This window comes from Ambystoma mexicanum, chromosome 6q, assembly GCF_040938575.1.
Source record: "Ambystoma mexicanum isolate Mex_15411 chromosome 6q, UKY_AmexF1_1, whole genome shotgun sequence".
Taxonomy (NCBI): domain Eukaryota; kingdom Metazoa; phylum Chordata; class Amphibia; order Caudata; family Ambystomatidae; genus Ambystoma; species Ambystoma mexicanum.
The window spans coordinates 1179224191-1179246183 of record NC_090937.1 but is presented as its reverse complement, the minus strand read 5'-3'; the positions used below and the strand labels follow the sequence as shown (position 1 = coordinate 1179246183).

Sequence of the window (21993 nt, the reverse complement as noted above, 5' to 3'; positions counted from 1 at the left end):
CTATTCGTTGAAGTACTCAACAAATACGCTGCGCAATTGCATATAAATTGTGGGTGTTGTATTGACCAAGCCTATTCCAAACAATGTGATATATTCAAGATTTTTTGGCGAATAAGCCTTTCTCAAACAATGTGATCTATTCAAGTTTTTGGTCGTTGAAGTACTCAACAAATACGCTGCGCAATTGCATATAAATTGTGGGTGTTGTATTGACCAAGCCTATTCCAAACAATGTGATATATTCAAGATTTGGTTGTTGAAGTACTCAACACATTGTATGACTTTCGCTTGGTATTTCCTTTTACAAAAATACACTGTATAATTTTTCCAAGTTTTGATTTATTTAACACAATTAATGTGTTACACTCTACCTGTGAATAAACAACCTTGTTCTTTGTCACTAATAAATTAGTTGAATATCGCTGTGATTAATTCCCCATCATTTATGTTTAAATTTTCCATATTAGTGCTTTTACGTTGGTTACCAAGCGCAGCCTGTGTAGATAGTAATTCACAATAATTTGATAGACTCCAGAGAATCATTGAGTTTGGCAGAGAAAGTGATGAGGAAATGGCAATCGAGTCCTTGGATGCGATCAAGGCCTTCGACTCCGTCAAGTGGCCATGGCTGCTGGCGGCCCTGAAACACTACGGGTTAGGGCATGGCTATCTGAGTGGGCGAAGATTTTGTATAGCGAACCGCTGGCTAGAGTTAAGACAGGATCTGTGATATGAGAGAGGTGGCAGCTTAGCAGGGGTACTAGACAAGGATGCCCGTGGTCTCCTATGCTCTACATACTGGCCCTGGAACCTCTCGCGATTTATCTGAGGCAGCAATATGACACCATAGGCATTGAGGTGAAAGGGGAGCGGCATTTGATCTCCCTATATGCAGATGACATGCTGCTCTACGTGCGGTTCCCAGAGGAAAACCTCCAGTACATTTTGGAAGTGCTCGGGAGATACGCTGTGCTGTCTGGCATAGCGGTGAACCCCCAGAAGTCTAGCCTGTTCCCGTTGGGGGGTACATAGGGATTCCAGCAGAGAGGTTACCGGTATTGCAGGTACCGTGGGCGGTTAGTACTTTTCGGTACCTGGGGATAGACATATATCACACCGTGGAGGAGGAGCATAGGTGTAATACAGAAGTAGCTATCAAAAAAATTGAGAAGTGCATGCGGTTTTGGGCAAAGCTGCCTTTGGTGATGATGGGGCGGGGAGCGATGATAAAGATGGTGGTCCTGCCGAGGCTCCTACATTACTTCGGGAATATACCGTACCTGATTTCTAAGGGGTTCTTCACCAAACTGAATATCATGTGTAGGGACTTTTTGTGGCATGGCACGCGAAACAGAGTGCGTTATGGAAGCTTCAGAACTTCCATGACAAAGGGGGAATAAAGCTGCCTAACTATGAGGCGTACTATGTGGCAAGCCAGTTGCAGTATGTTGCCAAATGGCTCTCTGATGAAGAGACCTCTGAACTTAGGCTGTTTGGGTGTGATTGTGCACCTTTTTATTTGAAAGAAGTGATGTGGGCACTCAGGGCGGAAATGATGGGGCACCCTAAAATGATGCTACTGGGGTGGAAGGTGTAGCGCAGGGCATGTCAAATGATGGGGGACCCGTCCCCATGCTCACCGCAGATACCATTGGTTGTATTGACGGGGGCAGACGCTCAGCTGCGAATGATACTCCGGACCCACTGGGAACCGGCTGGGGTGGCAACGATGGGTGATATTTGCCAGGGGGGCTCAAGTGTTACTTTTGAGGGGCTGCGAGAAGAAGCTGGGTTGCACGAAGGCCAGTACATCACGTATCACGCAGTGGTACAGAGGATCAAGAGAACATGGCCTGAAACTGTGTTGGAGGAAAATTAGACGCCACCATAGACGTGATATATTACATAGCTGAGGGGGGTCATGAGATTTCCAGACTGTATGAGATGTTGATGTCTAAAAAGGGGAAGGAGGTCACGCAGTTGAGACTAGACTGGGAAATGGAGGTCAGGGCCCCAATGGGAGATGGGATGTGGGAACGGGTGCAAGGGTATCATAAGAAGGTGTCCAGAAACGCGAGGCTGAAACAGATACAGCTGTACATAACACACAGGATTTATATGACGCCTTGGAGGATATCGAGGTTTGAAAATGCAGGACGGCAAGCATGCCCCAAGTGTGACGAAGAGAACGCGGGCATGGTGCATATGTTCTGGTCATGCCCGATCATAGAGAGGTTCTGGAGGGGAGTGAAAGAGAAACTAGAAGAAAGAGGGGTCAAGATAGTAGTGGATACGGTGTGGGCCTGTCTGCTTGGGGGGTTCCCCAGACCACAGAAGCTCAGGCATGTAAGCAAACTGAGGGGCCTGGCTTATGTGCTTGCAAAAAGAAGGATTGCCATGGGATGGAAGTCATGCCATGTGCCGAAGATAGAGGTGTGGTGGAAAGACTTGCAAAAATGGGCAGAAGCCGAGACCATGGCATGGCAAGAAGCGTGTAGCAATGGGGAGGAGGATGAGAATGAGTCCCTAATGGCCTGGAAATCACTGATAGCCGAACTGTTTGGGTCATTAGCCGACCCGGCTGAGCCTGTGGAGGAGGAGACCAAACCACAGGATGCGGGAACTGAAGGTTTAACGCAATAGGCTCGCAAGGGGGGTGGGTTAGAGGGAGTAGTGGTTAGGATTTTAAGAAAAGTGTAATGAAACTGTTGGAACATGCACTATTTGTTTGGTTTTTATTGTTTGTTTGTTTGTTTGTTTGTAAAATTTAATAAAAACTTTAAAAAAAATAAAAAAAAGAATATAAAGGAAGTACTGTACTTACTTTTTTTTGTGGAATGACCAGGTTTCTTCGGATATGTTGTTTGCAGTGTAGATGCTGTTGATTTTCAGGAGAGTAGTCTTCTCTGCAATTGTAAAAGGAAGAAGTTAGTAATTTTGTGTGTTTTAAGCAGTGATGTTAATGTACAGGTTCATTTTGCATCTTTCGTCAGAGTATTCTTGTTTGATATCTCAACACAGTGTATGTGTGCATTTCATTTCACTATGTGCAGCCTTTATATGTTATTTGCAGTATGTTAGTTGAACCTGCTTCGCAAATGAGTACAATTTTCCGTTCATGAAATTCCCTTGTTTTTTTTAAGCTGTGTTGTCCATAGCAGAGAGGTTTGGAAGTGATAGGTCATTATAGTAGATAGGAAAAATTTGAATACTTTCATATTATAAATAGGAATGCCAAAAATCGGGAGCACCTCAGAGGGAGATGTCACCACAGCAATCGGGAATGTTTATTTTTTCTCATACGTTGGCATTGGAAGTAACATTCATTTAGGCAGAAGACAGTAAAAAATGGTGACATTTTCTAAATGGAAAATCGAGTTCCCCGCATAAATCGGGAAGGTTGCTACGTATGTATAGGTTATGCGGGAGACAGTAAGAAGTAGTGATATTTCTCAATGAAAAATCGGAAGTCTTGCACTTAAAGCGGGAGCGTTGGTATGTCGTTGGCTATGCAGATTTAGTGGCATTAATTTGTTTAAATGGAATCATAAGAGTTGTACATGTTCTCTGAATAAAATATGCATACCTGTACTTTGTACTCATGCATGTGCGTATGCATGGAGCTGTAAGCAGAAATCTGCGACACTTGCACAGTAGTTTTTGAAGTAGGTGCTTTGCAATGATATGCGACTTGCATTCAGAGTGATCAACAGTACATTTGAAGTGCGGAACTCTGATGACAGGGTTAGATGTAGAGGTCTTGAATGTGATTGGTGGATGGTTGTGTGACTGCTTAACTGTGTCCAATGAGGGAATGGATTTGAGAGTGATGTGGAAAGGGTAGAAGGACTGGCTAAGCGTTACTTGCTGCACAGAATACGGGGTTCTACAGCAAATCCAGCATGGAAAGGGGACTGTAGGCATCAGCCAATCAGATGTTCACATTGTTCATTTGTGTCGAAAGAGAGTGTGTGTGGTGAAGATGGCAGAGGTGGAGACAGTCAGGGTGTTGGTGCTCGGAGACATTTTTGTCCATAGTTTACAGCACTATTCCGAATGTAGGCATGTGGCAAACAATTTCGATGTCAGAGGAGTGGAGGTGGTGTGGAGCACTGCGACTGATTACAATGTAGCGGCAATTCTCCGAGTTTGTAGAGATATGCGTAGGATGACCAGTCGCCATGTGGTAGTTTTGCACTATGGTGCTTGCCATTTGGGGTACGTGAGTTCACCTACTTTGTTGGAAGATTTGGGACAGCTGGTTCAAGCAGTCATTAACATCTTTCCAACTGCAAAAGTAATTTTTTCTGGCTTACTCATGAGAACAAAATGGGATAACAGTTCTGTTTTTTGTCCTGATCAAAGTATTGGGAGGTGTACCATCAATCGCGGCATGTGTGCTTTCATGTTACAAGCTGGTATGTTTTTCTGCAGCCACGAGAACATTGTTTCCAGTAATGCGGCTTATTTTGAAGCAGATGGCGTTTCTTTATCTTTTTTGGGATATGCCATGTTCTTTTGGAATGTAAGGCTTGCTTTGGAGAAGGTTCTGTGATGATTGTAGGAGTAAAGTAAGAAGAAAAAAAAAATACAAAATAACAGGTGTCTGTCAGGCATCTGCAAAAAAAAACAAAAAAACATCTCTTTTCAGAGCCCACCTTAAAGGGGAAAAGGGGAATACTATTTAAATGTACAGTCGTCACGCTCAGATCCTCTACATGTCCACGGACATGGCGGTAGTCTGCAGGCAGCGCATATTACCAACGGGGATTCTGGGGTGGAGATGCATGCAAATGAGAGTGAGCGAAGCTAGGGATTGGTCAGTAAAGTTCAGTGGGTGTGTTCTGAACAGAGAGATTTAGTGATAACGTCTTTTTCCTGAGAAGAGAACAGACAGCTATGGCTCTGTGTGCTCGAAAACAGATTATCTGGATTTTGGGAGACTCATGGATACACTGGTTGAAGGTGCATGCAGAACGTTGCGGTATATCTGCATATCTTGGATTTTCTCATGTGGAAATGCACTGGCATGCAGTACGTGGAATGAAGTGGCTGTACTTGGTACCTCTCTGTGCTACTTTACAGACAGAGCGTCATCCTGATATAATTATCATTCATTGTGGAGGAAACAGTTTAGGGCATGTGTCTGGAATTTCTTTGCAATTTGCAATGAAGGAAGGACTTGCGAAGATCATGGACATGTTTCCAAATTGCCAAGTAATTTTTTCCCATATTCCACAAAGACAAATGTGGCTGCGTTCTTCTTCATTTGGTCCACAAATGGAGAAAGCGAGGCGCAATGTCAAAAAGGCTGTTTGTGCCTTTCTAAGAGATGTTGGCATGTCCTCTTTCCACAATGAAAACATTTTGTTTCGTAGCACATTCATTTTTCGCAGAGATGGAGTCAATCTTACATATGCTGGCAATCAGATTTTTCTTCGAAATGTACAAAATGCACTGCAACCTTTTTTGGATTCATAGTCACCTATTTTGCATTACATTTTTTCGAATCCACAGTTTTTCAAACACATACAACACCACCAAAAGGCTCTTTTGAGAGCCACCACTGAGCGAAAAGTGCATTGGTTTTAGTACGCTTGCACCCTACATTTTTGTGCGTCTTAAGACTGTCCGCAGACTTTTTGAAAAATGCGCAGGGGCCTACACCGGTCACTTGATAGTTTCATTGTTAAACTGTGAAAGGCGGCTCTGAAAAGAGTTTTTTTTTATTTTTGTTGTTTTATATATTTTTATTTTTTTACACATGACACACTAGGAGAGGAGGGTAAAGGAGGGTAAGGAAGGGACACCAACCATGGGGATAAGAAAGGGCAGGTGGAGAGAGAAAGATGTAGGGTGGGCCTTATTTAGGTAGGTAGCAGTTCTTCTGGTGCTCCGTACCCGTAGTCTCGAAAGCACTTCAAAGACTCTCCCCCTGCAGAGTACTGTGTCGCAGTAAATTAACAATATTGTGACCCTCGAAAGGTAAGGGTCAACAGCATCGCGAATGGCCTTTGAGGCAGCTGGAGGGATGCGCTCTCCCACAGGAGTGTCTCTTGTGGTGAGAGGATCGGACACGGAGGATGCTGCGGAGGAACTCAACCTACTACGTTCTTCACATGGTACCACCTTGCGAATGTCCGCACTGTGGAACGAAGTTAGGTGTCACTTCATGGTTGTCGTACCAAAGCTGTACGCACCAGGTCTCCCGCGACACAGCACCAACTTGCACTGTTTACAGGTGAACAGGTTCGCACATGCTTTTGGTACGTTACCAAAAACAGTAAACAACCGCCACACCCACGACTGCCGGCGAGTGCTGGTAGTACGGAGTTCCTCCACCTCATTCTCTTCATCCTCTTCTTCCTCGCTCTCTACATCCTCACGCGTATTTCCCTCTGCAGGCCCTTGGGGAGGTGGTGGCGGTGGAGGGTTTGGGGGTGGTGCTAAGGCTGAGGAAGCAACAACAGCCATGGATGCCATTAGGGTTTGTCAGATAATCTTCGCTACAGCAGTAAAGGCAGCAAAACTCAATCTGCTATAGCCAAAAGTACACTGAAGATGAACTCGGGGGTGTGGCCTTTTATAGGGGTGCAGGGGTGTACCTCGTGACCATATCGATCACTCAAAAGCTTTGAAAAAATTCTAAACAATATGTTGAAAGCTAGGGCCATTGTATGGGACATGTGAAATGGTGATTTTGTATTGTAAAATAATTTGCCATGTCTGCATAAGTTCTTTTGAAATGTTGCGGAAGGGGGGGCATGGCCTGGAGCGCCAGCAATGTGGCTGTTCCTCTAATGGCCTCCGCACAGGACCGCGGCAAAATCTTAATATCTCTCGTTCCTGCTATGCCCAAAGAGCATGAATGATGGCTCGAGGCAGCGGAATGCGGGTAGCCTCAACAACAGCAACCTGGCAGCTAAACGTGGACTAGATCCCCGAAAACACGGTGGGGGGACCCGCTGACAGCGTTCGTTTGGCAAATCCAAGATGGCGGGCGCCCCGCTGCAGCCCAGTCTCTGCAGTCCTCTGACAGCCTGCGCTGGCACCGTTCTGCCCCTGGTGCCGGGTTTCCTCCGCGGTTCGCCTGCGGAGCCTGAAGCTTCCAGCACCTCTGGCGGTGCCTTGGCTGTGGCCGCGGCACTCTTGGAGGCCAACTGAGTGCCCGACCCAGCCCACGAAGCCTGCACCCCTCACACCCGCTCCAGCGACTCCAGTCCCAACGCGACCAACTTGCCTTCTCCGCCGGAGGACTCTGCTCCCTCCTCTTCTGGGCCCGCGGGCCGCGGAGAACCCCGGCGGCGTCCTCCTGCCCCGCTGCACCAAGCCTTGGGATGCTCCTCCTCACGCCCGCATCTCTGCAGTGGTCCCCCAGACACGGAGATCCCACCTTCCACCGGGGAGCAGGGTGCTCACACCAGGCCGGCGGGGGCGGTCACTGTGATCCTCCCTCCCTCCACGCATCCGAATCACAGCTAACCGCCTGGGAGCGGGCACACCTGGGGCTACCCTCTGGGAGCGGGACACTCGGACATCTGCTGACCCCGGGCCCTCAGGGGCTCAGACAACATCTTTGGGAGCCAGCGGGGTGGCCCCCGATCTGAGCTCTGGCTACCTGGACCCGACAGCGCCACGCAGGGTTATCCTGCACAGAGGCCCCCCTCCTCCCTGGCTTCCTGGGGCGCCCCTGCCCACGTCCTGCCCACATCTGCCGAAGGGGCCTTATCCCCTCCGGTGGCCACTGCACCAGAAGCTTGGACCTGCCTCAGGGGCGGCGGACCACTCGCCGGCAGCCCACAACAACAGCCCCCCACCCCCCGACCCCCATCTATCACCGGAACGCTCACGACAGGGGGAGAGTTAAAAGCGCCCCCCCTTTTCTTCTTCTGCCTGAAGCTTGTCACCGGACCGTGACTGGAGCTCTGACGGGCCTCGCCAGCAACGCATCTGCCCACGGACATCTGGGGCAGCAATCCAGGATCCGCTGAACGCCCTCCCAGAACCTTCCGGCTGCAGCGTGGCCCCCGGCTCTTGAGAAGGGGTCACACACATCACTCAGGTGAGCCCAGTAGCCCCCCAACATAAAGGGTGGGCCCTGCCTTTTCCTGCCTGGAGTGCCTTGGGGATCCCTCTTCTTTCTCCCCCGTTGGTGCAGAGGCCCCCTGCTATTCGCTTTCAGCCTCCCCCTAGCCGCCCTGGTGGGGACCCGCTGCAACACCTCCCCCAAGGCCTTACCGTATCGCCCTGGTCCCCCTCCCTGTGAGGGCCCTGGAGTCCCCCAATTACTTACCCCCAAGACAGAGAGTGCGCCCCTGCCCACTTCCTCTCTTCTCCAGCCGGGGAGTGCCTGTTTTTTCGTCACCTGCATTCTGGACAATCACCCTACCTTGCTGATCTGCTCCACCACAGCAAACCTCACCTCCCCCTGAGGGCCTGGCACAACTGCCTGGGATGCCCCAGCCCTGTCCATCCCCACACCCTCCCGGCTGCCGCCTCTTCAGATCCTGCGAGACGTGGGCGCGGGGCTAACCCCCAGAGGGCGCCTCCTCACTTCGGAGCCATGACCAAAGCACTGAAGCGCCCCAAATCAGCTGACATTTCGACCAAGCTGCAGGCCTCAGAGAAGGGAAAGAAGACAGACCCCCCCTAAACTTACACCCCAGAAGGCGACCGACGACAAAGGGATGCTCGCAACCAAAGAGGACCTCCAGGCAACATCAAATCAGAATTCAGAACCTGTATGACGGAACTCACCCCCCAAACTGGAACAAGCAGAGCAAAGGGCCAGTAGCATTGAGCAAAGGGTGGGGGAGGTCGAGGACGACCACGGACCATTTCAGCTCGCTAACGGAGATACAACGCGCCATCCAGTCATTAATGGAGAGAACCAAAATTCTCGAGTATAAACAGGAAGACATGGAAAACCGCTCTTGCCTCAATAACCTGCGCATCCGAGGGGTGCCCTCTTCAATCACTGACAAGGCACTCCCTGAATACGTCAGCACCTTTTTCCAGTCTCTACTGCCAGACTTGGATGAGGCCCAGCTCCTGCTGGACCGAACCCACAGACTGCGCCCTCGCCGGGGTATGGACACAGACCACCCTCCGGATGTAATTACAAGGGTCCACTTTTACACCACCAAGGAGGCCATCGCTGCGATAGGCCGCTCAAAGGACGCGTCTCATTCCAAGGGGGCCCACTACTGATTTTCCAGTACCTCTCCCCACTAACCCTCCAGAAGCGCAGAATGCTCCGGCCACTTTCGCTCTTCCTCCGGGATCAGCAGATCCGCTACCGATGGCTCTTTCCCACGGCACTACAATTCTCGTACAAGGGCACCCCGTGCACCATCAGCCACCTCGACGATGCAGCATCAATTCTCCGCCCAGACTCCCCTGGGACCTCAGACCCATCCTGCCCGGGCCGAACAAGCCCGGCTCCAAACACAACCTCCCCAAAGCCGAAACGTGCCCCCTGGTCAAGAGTGCAGAGGAACCGCAAACCCAAATGACGTGCGAGGAAGCCCGCACAGGTTATATAGCACTGGAACCACCTAAATCTCTTAAAGCTCGCCGCGGACCCCATGCGGTCCATACCCCCCTCCAAGGCGGATGCCACCACTTTACCCTTGGTAAACCATGTTGGTCTTGTCAGAAGACAGCCTGGGCGCCCAGGGGTCATGCTGATAGTTTAAAATCGCACCCACTGGTCGCAGTTTGGACCTCTCATTGGAGGCTGTTGTTGAATGCTCATTTCTTCTGTTGGAGACTAGTTCAAAAACCCTCAACCACAGGAGAACCTAAAATAGCCATGCTGTCACACCCATGGCTGGCTTAACCTCTCCCCAATCCCCCCCCACAGCAAGCGAAATCCTTGAACCAGCCCCTGCATCGAAAACTTAAGTTCACCACCTTGAATGTTAGGGGCTTGAACTCCCCCCCAAAGAGGAAATCCATCCTGCAAAGACTACAAAATGACAGGACCTCGATCGCTTTCCTGCAAGAAACACACTTAATCCCAGCAGACTTCTCTCGCCTGCGAAACAGATTCTTCCCCTTACAATTCTTCGCTTTCAACGGAACTAAGAAGGGAGGCACCGCTATCCTATTTGCAAAAGATCTGAAGCCCCCGATCCTGGACTCGTTACGAGGTCAGGATGGTCGATTTATCGCAATCAAATGCACCGTCCTTGGTCAACTTTATACCCTCATCTCGGCGTACGCTCCGAACGAACTTCAAGAAGGTTTCTACCAAGACTTAGAAGACTCCCTCTTTCCATTCATTGAGGGGCATGTCGTCATGGGAGGGGACTTCAACAGGGTCCCGGACCCCCTCAAGGACAGATCCCACCCCCCCGACATCCAGAGATCTGAAGTTGGCCTCTGGCCTGCTCCACCTTTTCTGCACATTGAACATTGTGGACTCCTGGAGGGTATTGTCCCCGGATGAGAAGGACTTCACCTTTTACTTGTATGTGCATCGCACCTTCTCCAGGATTGACCTGCTCCTGATCTCCGCCCAGATCCTGACCTTCACAGACGAGGTGGCAATCGGCCCCCGAATCCTCTCGGACCATGCCCCAGTCACACTAACCCTGCGGTCCCATGACCCGGATCCCCCTCCTCGCCGCCAGTGGAGCCTATATGACCCTATTCTGGGGGACATGGCAGTGAGAGACTCCATCGCCAGAACAATAAAAGACTTCTTTGCAGAAAACCGTGACGAGGACACTTCCCCGGCCAACACCTGGGACGCCATGAAAGCAGTTCTCAGAGGAGAACTTATCGCCCAAGGCGCTGCATTCCACAAAAGACGGCAAGCGACCCGTGCCGTCCTGGAAGCCGAAGTCTGTGAGGCCGAAGCCACCCACAAAAGAAAGGGCTGGGCCCCGAAATCCTACAGGGTCCTACAATTGGCAAGGACAAGGCTTGAAGCCCACTACGCCGATGCCACAGCGAATCTACTAACTAGAACCAAGCAATGGTATTATGTCCATAACAATAAGGCTAAAAAACTGCTGGCCAAGGAGAAGAGCAGAAATTCCATCCTGGGCCTCCGCGACCCGCAGGGAGGGATCCACTACGCAGACCACGCGAAACTACGCCTGGCGACCGCCCACCACTCTGAAATAATGACGGCGGCCCCAAGTGACACGGACGAGCAGCGCTCATACATCCAAGAGGCGGCCCTCCCGCAGCTGACTCTGGCGGCCAGGGATGAACTCGAAGCACCGATTACGGCCGAGGAAGTGGAGGCAGCCATCAAAAGCTTAAAATCTAGAGCTCCAGGCCCGGATGGATTCTCCACCCGCTTTTACAAACTCTTCCGACCCCGAATAATGGCCCCCGTGGCCCGCCTCTTCAACTCATTCGTGGCCACTGGAACGGTCACCCCAACGATGCAGGAATCCATCACTGTCCTCATCCCCAAGCCTGGGAAGGACCCCCAAGACATCAGCTCGTATAGACCCATCTCTCTGTTGAATCTGGATGCCAACCTATACTCTAAAATCCTGGCCAACCGTCTCGCACCTATCTTGCCGAGCATCATAGACCCGGATCAAACAGGGTTTATAAATCACAGGTCGACAAAGGACAACATCCGCAGGGCGCTGGACCAAATTGAGATCGCCAATCAGGACTCCCAACAACTGGCCCTAGTGGCGTTAGACGTAACCAAAGCCTTCGACAAGGTGGACTGGTCTTACCTGTGCCTCACTCTAGATGCTTTTAGCTTTGGCCCGACCTTCCGGAAAATGATCTTTGTGAATCACCAGGCCCCTAAAACCAGGTGGAGAGTCAACGGCCGCCTATCGGACTCAATCTCTCTCACATGCGGGACAAGACAGGGATGCCCATTGTCCCCACTGCTCTTTGCTCTGGCCATGGAGCCACTAGCTCAGCGAGTGCGCAAAACCCCCCGGATCAGTGGCCTGAAGATTGGCTCCGCGCAACATAAAGTTGCCCTCTACGCAGACGATGTTCTGTTCACCACTACAAACATCGAAGGGTCCATGACGGCGGCCGCTGACTGAAATTCACGTCTTCGGGATGGTATCGAGATTCGCCATTAACTTCCAAAATTAGGCGGCGCTCGGAGTGGGCCTGACCCCTGCCGAACGAGAGGCCTTGGAGGAGAGAGGCCAGTTTCAATGGAGCACCTAATCAATCCCATACCTGGGGACCCAGATCCCCGCTCACTCAACAAAAGTCTATCAGTCTAATTTTCTGCCACTCTTTGAACAACTGGAAAAGGACCTGATCCACTGGCAGTCGCAAGAAATTTCCCTGCTAGGCCGCATCACGACATGCAAAATGAACCTGCTCCCTCGTTTTCTTTATGCCTGCGCCTCCCTCCCACCTTAATCCCGCCCCCACCCCCTCACAGCGGCTCCAAAGAAAGATGGTCGGCTTCATCTGGAAGGGGAAGAAAGCACGCATCCCGGGAAGATCGATGATGGCGAGCACGAGACAGGGTGGACTGGGGGTGCCCGACCTCTGCAAATATCAAATGGCAGCGCAGCTGGCCCACCTCCAAGCATGGGGGCTCGCCACAGGGCGGCCAAAATGGGTGGAGATTGAACAATCATGCCTCCCTCTCCCCCTTCGCTTCCTCCCGTTTCTCTCAACCGCCTTACGCCGGAGCTGGCCAGGAATATTGACGGCCGCGAAACAATCGATAAAGGCTTGGGAGTGGGCCCGCAAACACCAAGGTGTCCCAGGAGAACTGAGTGCACTCTCTCCAATCTTCCTCAACCCAGCCTTTTCCCCCGGAGCCCATCCAAGGAACTTTAGGAACTGGGTTGCAGGAGGCCTTGAAACGCTGGAGCAACTCTTTGACGGGATTCCCCCCTAACCTTCGAATGTTGTAAAATGACATTCCAGCTAGTGGAGACAGACAGATACACCTACGCCCAACTCAGGCATTGGTGCTCCCACCCCCAAACCTGAGCGGCAGCCACCAGACCCCTTACTTCACTTGAGCTTACAGTGAATGACCTACCGACTCGGGGAAGGATTTCAACTCTCTATAGACTGTAACAAGAGGATCCTTTTCATTCCTAGCCCTCTTATATGTCTCAATGGGAGGAGGACCTTAGGCACGCTATAGAAGACCACACGTGGGTGGACATCTGGACCAGAACGCGCACAGCATCCCGCTGCATCACCAACCGGGAGTGCGCCCACAAACTGCTTCTGCGCTGGTATTACCCCCCCTACGTCTCCATCACTTCCAACAGACCTTAGATCCTCACTGCTGGCGCCTCTGCGGCCTCCCAGGATCCTATTTCCATATGTGGTGGACCTTCCCCTGAGTGAAGGAGTTCTGGTCCCACTGCCTAGCCACTATAAAGGATGTCATCCAGGTGACCATTCCGTTAATGCTCGAGCAAGTCCTTCTAGGGATCCCGTTGCCAGACGGGATCCCTAGAAGGACTTCTAGGGCAAGATGCCCACCTACTTGCAAAGGTACATTGGAATAAAATCTTTGGCCAGAAACCTTCGGTCCAACAACCGGAACCTGCTCCAGCAGCCCAGAGTCAAAGGCAAAAAGGCACAATGTGGTGCTATTGCCTCTGTTGCACCGGCACTTTGGAACACTCTGCCAGACCAACTGAGAAACTCATCATCCCTGAATATATTTAAGAAGGGCTTTAAAACCTTCCTCTTCAAATAATTGCCCCTGGTTTGCGGTTCCTCTTTCCATTACATCGTTTGGCCTCTCTATCTCTCCTTTTTCTGTGTTTTTGTCTGCACCCTCACACCTATGGGTTTATGGTGCGCCATATAAATGTAATAAAGTAAAGTAAAGTAAAGCTGCTATGTTCTAAGATCAGTTCCATCTTGGTTGCCAATGGTACGGGTAGGTGTATTGCCCTTTGAACATCCATATTTTATTGATTACGGACAGGCCGAACAGGCACGCTGTCCGCCAACATTTTAACTCTTTTTAAAAAAATTAGATCCAAACCATTCCACTACAATTTACATAACATTTTTTTTATTAAACACACATACATCAATCAAGAGAGAGAGGGGGAAGCAGACACTGAAACAAATAAAGGGGAATTAGGGTTTACCACAGGCTGGTTGTGAGGGGAAGAAGGGATGGACGTTTTGTCAAAACGTTTATGTTGTTCTTGGGGGTTTGGGGATGGTTCACTAGGAAATTGAGAAGGGGGACAGGTACAGGTGGGACAGTGATATCTGATTTTTCTGTTCACGTATTCCTCCACAAATTGCCTTAACCCATTAAAATTCTCTTTTAGCATGTCCACTTTGTCTTCTATCCGTTTCATGCTGTCTTGCACTGTGTCCTTTGGTGGACTTTCTTCATTTTTTACCTGGTCTGTTAAAAATAAATATATATATGTTAATTGCCCATAAAGTACTGACTATTAATTTGCTTATGCAGAGCAGTGTGTACCATTGTTATCGCTATCTTCCGACATTTCACCATGCGGAAAATTCTCCTCCAGCCACTCCAAAGTACTGCACATTTCTGTGTCAAAACAACAGAAATACATTATTTGTTCTGCACCTCATACAAAAAGTATACACACATATAACAAAAATGAAGTTCACTTACTACTTTCTTGTGATTTGTCTTCATTGTGTTCTATTCGTCTACTTTCGCTCCTAGCTGTGCAGTTTCTGTGAGGTAATTACGTTGGAGGCTTATCTTTTTTTGTTATGGAATAATCCATTTCATTCTACATGGTAATTAAATGCATGGGTAATGTGTGAGACGTGTACGTTTGATTAGTTACTTATAATTTGTTTATGTACTCTTTTTTAAACTTGTGCATTTTTCATATGGCACAATAGAACAATTTCAGATACCCCCTGACTGTTTGGGTAGTGTTGATCTCGTCCGCAGACAGGCGCTCAGTCTGTGCCCTTCAAATATCATTAGCGAGGGGGTTCTGTATGTTCTATGTTATATGTATATAAAGTAAGGGAATTATAGTACATATCTCCCAATTTCACATGCTAAAAGCGTACATTCAGTAAAAAAACTTTGTTAAAGGGACGTTATGGTTAAGTTGCCCTACTAAAAACCCGTAAAATTCACTAAAAAAAACTTTGTTAAAGGGACGTTATGGTTAAGTTGCCCTACTAAAAACCCGTAAAATTCACTAAAAAAAACTTTGTTAGGGGGACGTTATGGTTAAGTTGCGCTACTAAAAACCTGTGAAATTCAATAAAAAAACTTTATAACCGTGACATTATGGTTCAAAGTAACACCGAAAACCCCCTGAAATTCGCCAGTTATAGTAGGCTACGTAACCATAACTGGCCGCAGCACTGTGCACTGCTAACACTAACACCCAGGACATCAAATATGACATCACAAATGTCATTGATGACATCACTGATGACATCACATGTCTGGCTCACTCTTTTTTCCTTCACTGATATATCTGGGGCAGTAACAGGCAGGAACTAAAAAGTCACTATACTATAGTACAAAGTCCTATGGTGACAGAACAGATGACATTACATGTCTAGCTCCTTCTTTTTTTGTTCACTGACATATGTAAACCAGGTGGCTTCCTTCACTGTCAGTCAGGAGTTTAAGAAGGTAAAATTTCTATATTTGTAGTCCTTACCTTTCTCATTTGTTCTAACAATACTTTCCTTAGGTTACGGTTACATCATATCATACATATGCATAGAAGAAGAAGGAATCCAGAAACACAAGAATCTTTTCTGTGCATGAAGTTAAGTAGTTTGGGTATGACCATTTTCTATTAAAACTGCACTTTGTGGTGCATGCATTACGTTCCCTGTATATGCTTATATTTGTATGCATAGTGCTCTGTATATGTTTTTGTAAGTAATAGTGCAATTATGCAGTAAGGGAAGAATACGTAGATACTTATGTTTCACAGTATGTAAACATTTTCATCAATGCATTGCTTAATGAACTACGTGGCATATCTTAGTTCTTCAATCATCTCTGATACTTTTCTGCCATTAATATTATTACAATCCCTTGTGGAGCCTCTGCATGAAAACTAAATGTACATGTGATGTCATCAGTGATGTCATCAATGACATTTGTGATGTCATCTTTGATGTCCTGGGTGTTAGTGTTAGCAGTGCACAGTGGTGTGGCCAGTTATGGTTGCTTAGACTACCATAACTGTCGAATTTCAGGGGTTTTTCAGTTTTACTTTGAACCATAATGTCATGGTTATAAAGTTTTTTTAGTGAATTTCACAGGTTTTTAGTAGCGCAACTTAACCATAACATCTCCTAATATATATATATATATATATATATATATATATATATATATGATACAATACTCACCATAATCGTATTTCTGATGCGTGTATCTTCTTAGATTCTCATGCTATGCATAGGCCGACATCTAGTGGTAGCTGCGGAGTATTACAGTTTTTGTTTTCGAAACTCGAAAGGGGATGTTGACAGGGCGTGGCAGTAATACTATCCTTAGTGTGACATCTACTGTACCCATGGTGCTTCATGCGCCAATGTCCCTCAGATTGTTTTCTTCCGCCATCATAGTCAGACGCATATCACAGTTTCCTCTTGGCTGCCGCCATTATTTAGAAAAAGTTTAAACAATAGTATTTCTTTCTGTCCTTTCGATAATCCGTCTATTGCAAGCTCTTCGGCGATGGCTTCGAGGACAGATCACGATCGTCGATGACTACAACAACCCATCTCGATGATCTTTTGTCATGGCCTCGGAAGGCCTCAACGGGTATCGGCCCTCATAGTAGGGAGAGTGGGGGGAGCTTCATACTTTCATCTCGTTAAGAGAATGCATATTCCCCTTAATTCCCACACATTTCACCAGGCTGCTTCCCCCATACATAATGGAAAACACATCTTTTAAGTTTTGCCCTTCTTGTAATAGAAAATTCCCCTGGAAAGACTTGCACCGGGTGTGCAATATTTGTCTCCCCAGGGATCATGCCGATGGACAGTGCAAGTCGTGCAAACTGTTCAGGTTGTGCACACAGCTTAAGGAGGTATAGGACAAGGACAAGGAGGCCCTGTCCCTCCAATGCATTTCCAGTATCACTCTCTCCCACTAATGACCAACCTCACCATTCTCTTACAGAGCCACACACAAAAAGGCCACCAGAAGTGGCACTTATGTTACATTACATGAGAAATGGCTTAAATCGAATTAAAATGCGCAAATCCATTTTTAGTAAGTAACATTTCACAAGAACATTTTGAAGCATTTCCAAACAATTTCTCAACAATAATTAACCCAACTGACTTCTCAATAGTTGGAGAAAATAAATAGGGCACAGGTGATAGTAAAATAATTCCATTCAGTGTCTGAGCGGACTGCACAAGTGTTGTACGACCCTGAATGTAGGTGTAATTAATTTCGTAAGTTCATCACGATGAAATCAGAACCAGATAAAAAGCCGTCCCTGATTTCTCCTCAAACAATATGCTGAATGGCCCCACTGATAAGAGGACCGTCGCTGTGTGTGTTTCCTGCATTTTTATCGTGCTTCCGACTGTGCCGCTGGTGTTCTGTTCCTATGTGATGTCTTTTTCAGATGCGCCCCTCCTCAAGCGGACCTTTAATTGGACATATCTTCTAAGTTTTCATTTGGGATATACAGCACTGAATTTCCTGCAACCGTAAACATGAGATAGTAAAAACAAATAATGGGTTCAATTAAGGCATGAAGAAACAGTATGAATGAATAAATAATTTGTATTCGGCCATAGCCATTAACACATTTTTGCAAAACAGTGCAATGCATTATCAATAAAACGTATTAACAATCGCGGTAGCCATCTTTTGGACAGCAAAGAACATTCAAAAGCACACAAATTAACCCTTAAAAAGGTCTTGAACATCTTTTAAAGGCAGCTTTTAAGAATTTTCATACAACAAAAATAAAAAATCAAATTAAGGTCATTGCGATTCATAAATAAGCACATCTAAGACCAAACTTAATTTTTGATTACAAAAATGGGTCTTAAGCCATAACGTTCAAAGATCAATGAAATTTGGACAGATCAGCAAAAATGAAAAAGATCTCAAAACCAAACCCACAAGCACACTGCTTATCACCCCTGGCCTTTTTATGCAATCCTTAAGTGTCAATGCATTTGGCCGTATCATTAGAAGTATCCTTCTGTGCTCTGGTTAGCTAAGAATCCCTATATCACTATTCCCAGTTGAAGCCTGGCGTAAACCCACAAAAAATTTAATTGATGGAAATGTACTAGCTCGCTTCATCGTAGCACCATATTACAACTGTTCCGCCCTGATTCTAAGCACAGACTTAGTTGGTGTCCTATTGAAAACCAAACCACAGTCAAAACCCCATTTCTTCAGCAGAGCTGTGCCACTTTTAAACCATGAAAGCCTGTGATCTAGTGAAGAAACTATGTCTGTGTTCGCCTTTATAATGATATGGTTCTCATTGTTATCTGATTGTGCTTTTAGAAAGAACTCTAAGAACTTGCGTTCAGCTAGAACTACGGTGCTGTAGATACACGATATGCTGTATATACACCCAAATCTAGCCTCAAGGCATCACTCGGGGTACTAGGAGAGTGGCCTGTCATCTTCCTTATAAAGTGGTTTTGGATAACTCTCAGCTCAAACAATTAGCGTGACCCCATATTGCACTGCCATATAATGTATTTTAGCCTCCATCACCTTTAAACATGTGTCCAATCTTTTTCCACCAAACCTGTAATAAAAGCTTAACAGACCGCTGAAACTTGCGGAAGCACTCTTCACTGCCATCCTTATGTGGGGGAGCCAGCCGCCATTCTTGGTGAACACTGGACTTAGATATTTGTATGACTCCTATACTTCAATTTTGACTTAATAAGTAATGTATATTTTGATATATCCCTACCAAAAGCCATAATTTCTGTCTTCGCCAAATTCAATTCAAGGCCATGTCATTAAAAAACCTGTTCGCATACAGCATGTTTTGTTGTAGGCTCGTAGGGGTAAGGTCAATCAATCGTTGGTGTACAATAATCCACCTCGTTGGTGTACAATGATCCACCATATCGAACCCATTTAAATCTAATGAGTTAGTTCTGTCTAGAGAATTTTGAGGGTTAATATCAGCAAGAAAAAGAATCAATTAAATCTGTGAAAGGGTACAGCCCTGTATGAAGAACTAAACTGCTAAATTGTACTGGGATCTTTTTCTGTAAAAATGCAATTGGAGAACTTTCCTCAACAACTTAACTAAATTTGGGGCATACCAAAATACTGCTCTTTTCTCTTGGCCTCAAGTGCTATGATATTGCTGTGTAGATAACCACATTAGCTCAATGCCTGTCTCCATTATCACAGTCCATATAACATGAGGATCATCCACTCCCGACACAGGCCTTTACTGCCACACCTTAGAGAAAAGAAAAGGGAGAAGTGAAATTCATAGTCCGATTTCCAAAACTTTAAACTCCTCTTCTGGTGATAAAAGCCTGCCTCTTCCATGCATGGACCTGTATATACACATGGCATATATTTCACAGAATCAAAGATTGTGAGAGGAAGACAAGGACACAGAGTAATAAAGATTACTTGTAGGTAATCCTGACATTTTGAAATCTCCCACTCCCCTGGAACTTGGTCCATTTTGTGGCAAATTCACTGCTACTGTTTCTTTTATGTCTTCATTCTTTTACTGACTCTCTGTTCTTATTTTTTGAGCACCTCATGCAGCAACTGCCAATCAGCTCAAGATTCTTCTATGCCCGTCTTCTCTTCCAGCATCTGCCCAGATCGCCCTGCCACCTAGCTTTGCTCCAACCTTACTGCACCCTGGCACATAGTCTAAAGAACAATTAGGTAACTGTCACCATGTCCTTCGATTCTTGGATTCACGCTCCAGAATGTCACTTATTCATGTTTCTTGATGTCTGACTGCTCCTTTAACCTTTGATTAAGGTCTTTTATATTAATAATCCGGCAGACATTCAGCTATAACACCTGGTGTATGTCAATGTGAACATCACCAAAAACAAAGTTTAATACAGGATGGACTGTTGAAGCTGTTGGAGACGCATCATTTGGCGTCCTAACATATCATGCACAGTTATCTCTGTCATGCAATTATAGATATATTTCTGATATATGTCCAGCTTCTTATTTATTGTGCATTATTAGTCACTACATTTTACATTTGAGCACAAATTTGGTCACAGAGCCTGCTGTCAAATAATTAGGAAAGCTGATTACCTCAACACGTTTATGTTTATATTTATTTTTAATGCACTCGACATTTAAAGTAACTTGATAATTAGTCAAATTGATTCCTACTTTGACAGGCGTATTGCCAGAAGAGAACACTAATCCTCAAAGACAAAACGTAATGTTTTATCCAAAGTTGGGCCTCTTCTGCCTTTTGTTACTATAGCTTCACCTTCTTGGAAACCTTTTAAGGGCTAACCATGTGACTATAGAAGTTCCAAAGCATTTCCCTTTTTGGACTAAAAAAAGGAGATTGGGAGGGATCCTCCAAAAATTACCATCATGTTGCTAGAACTAAGTTTGGTAAATTTAAAGCTATGTGAGATATAACAGGTGTCTTCACTTGGTTATTAAATAAAATAAATGCTTAGTATACCATACCAGTATCGATGCAGCGAAGAGCTTCGAATTCCAGAATTGATGGGAGTTGGTTTCTCATCACAACACAAGTTGAAGATCGCCTTCGGTGACTCTCTTCTAATCAAACATGAAAAGAATGTTAAAACCGATAAAAGCAGGAACATGACCTGGATGCTCAGCATATCTCATCATGAACATAGTACAAGATCATCTGAAAAAGTCAGTCACTCCATATCCCATTTTAGCTTTGTTTGGCAAAGCAGTCCGGTCTTTTTTTTGTTATTGTCATTAAATTGAAGCCACACTTTTCTGGTGTTCTCTTACTCTAAAGGCATGTTGTCCTTAGTTACCTTTTGTCTATAAACGTCTGCTATGACGTGGTACCGTATAAAAGGTTACTCACCTTCTCCACTGTGCTTCAGTTTGTCTGCAGGCCCACTCTCCTTCCTATTTGTAAATTCTTTCCTTCAATGGATGTTATTTTCCTTAAGTCTTTTTGTTGTTACATGATCTTGATTTATAGTTGGCTATTGTATCGCTCCCTTAGTTTCCTTTTAATCACAAATGTGCTTGCTTGTCTCATCATTGCACTTGCTTGTTTTTTCCCCTGTCCATTTCTAATATGCATTCACATTGTAACTGGAATGTGTTCTTGAGGTTGTTAATGTATCATCAAATATTACAGTTTTTGTCTAGCGTCTTCATATCACTCATCTGTGTAGCACCTCAATATAACAATATTCTTTTGCTAATGTGTGTTACAAACAATATTGTACTGCTGAAAATAAAACATAGATATGCTTGCTTCTGAAGGGGTTGTGGAAGGCAACATACACATATTGTCAATTAGCCACACTTGTATAGATGCAATACATGATCTTTTAAACTGGTACTGCAGGTGGGTATTTCACATGTTCCGTTTATCGATAGAAATGGCATAGGAAAGCATGGGAAACTGATTACAGACTTTTAGATCATATCGGCTGACAGAAATAATGTAAAGCTGGCTAGTAATTACTATAACCTTTGTGGGAGTGGACCTCCGATCTCCGTAACCCAAAATAGGCCCACCTCTTAAGTAGCGAGTGCATGTTTGTCTGTAAAGCAAGTTATTGTGCAAATGGCTGGGAGGGGTTAGATGATGCTGTAGAGTCAATCTAACCAGATTCTCCTCGAACCACACAAAGATCTCACATTATATACATTTTGCAACAGTTAACACACTCCCAATTATTTCATTACAAGTGCATCCCGCAAACATGATTGATCAACCCTATACAAAGAAATATAATCCGCTTCATTCCCATGCTCTTGTTGAATACAATTAACCACCATCCCCTTTCATCATACATGTGCATCATCTCATATTTACAGCACGCCCCTTCTCAGGATCCTTC

General features: G+C 46.1%; 1 protein-coding gene and 1 long non-coding RNA gene across 9 annotated transcripts in view; both read right to left on the bottom strand.

Annotated features, from left to right (window-relative positions):
- Window positions 1-13983: 13983 nt before the first annotated feature.
- Window positions 13984-15226, bottom strand: LOC138516568 (uncharacterized). Its single transcript, XR_011282286.1, has 2 exons — window positions 14432-15226; window positions 13984-14353 (listed from the first exon to the last, which is right to left on the bottom strand). It is a non-coding gene; the product is annotated as an uncharacterized lncRNA (long non-coding RNA).
- Window positions 15227-17173: 1947 nt separating this feature from the next.
- TMEM156 (transmembrane protein 156) overlaps window positions 17174-21993 on the bottom strand; it is a 222432-nt gene continuing 217612 nt past the window's right edge. For 7 of the 8 annotated variants that reach the window (XM_069631795.1, XM_069631798.1, XM_069631800.1 and 4 more), the window contains 2 exons: window positions 20618-20713; window positions 17174-17638 (listed from right to left, as the gene is read on the bottom strand). In XM_069631795.1, coding sequence (XP_069487896.1) covers window positions 17586-17638; window positions 20618-20713 — 149 coding nt within the window. In that variant the 3' untranslated portion in view covers window positions 17174-17585. The remainder of the gene's footprint in view (window positions 17639-20617; window positions 20714-21993) is intronic. The other variant, XM_069631794.1, reaches the window with a different exon arrangement.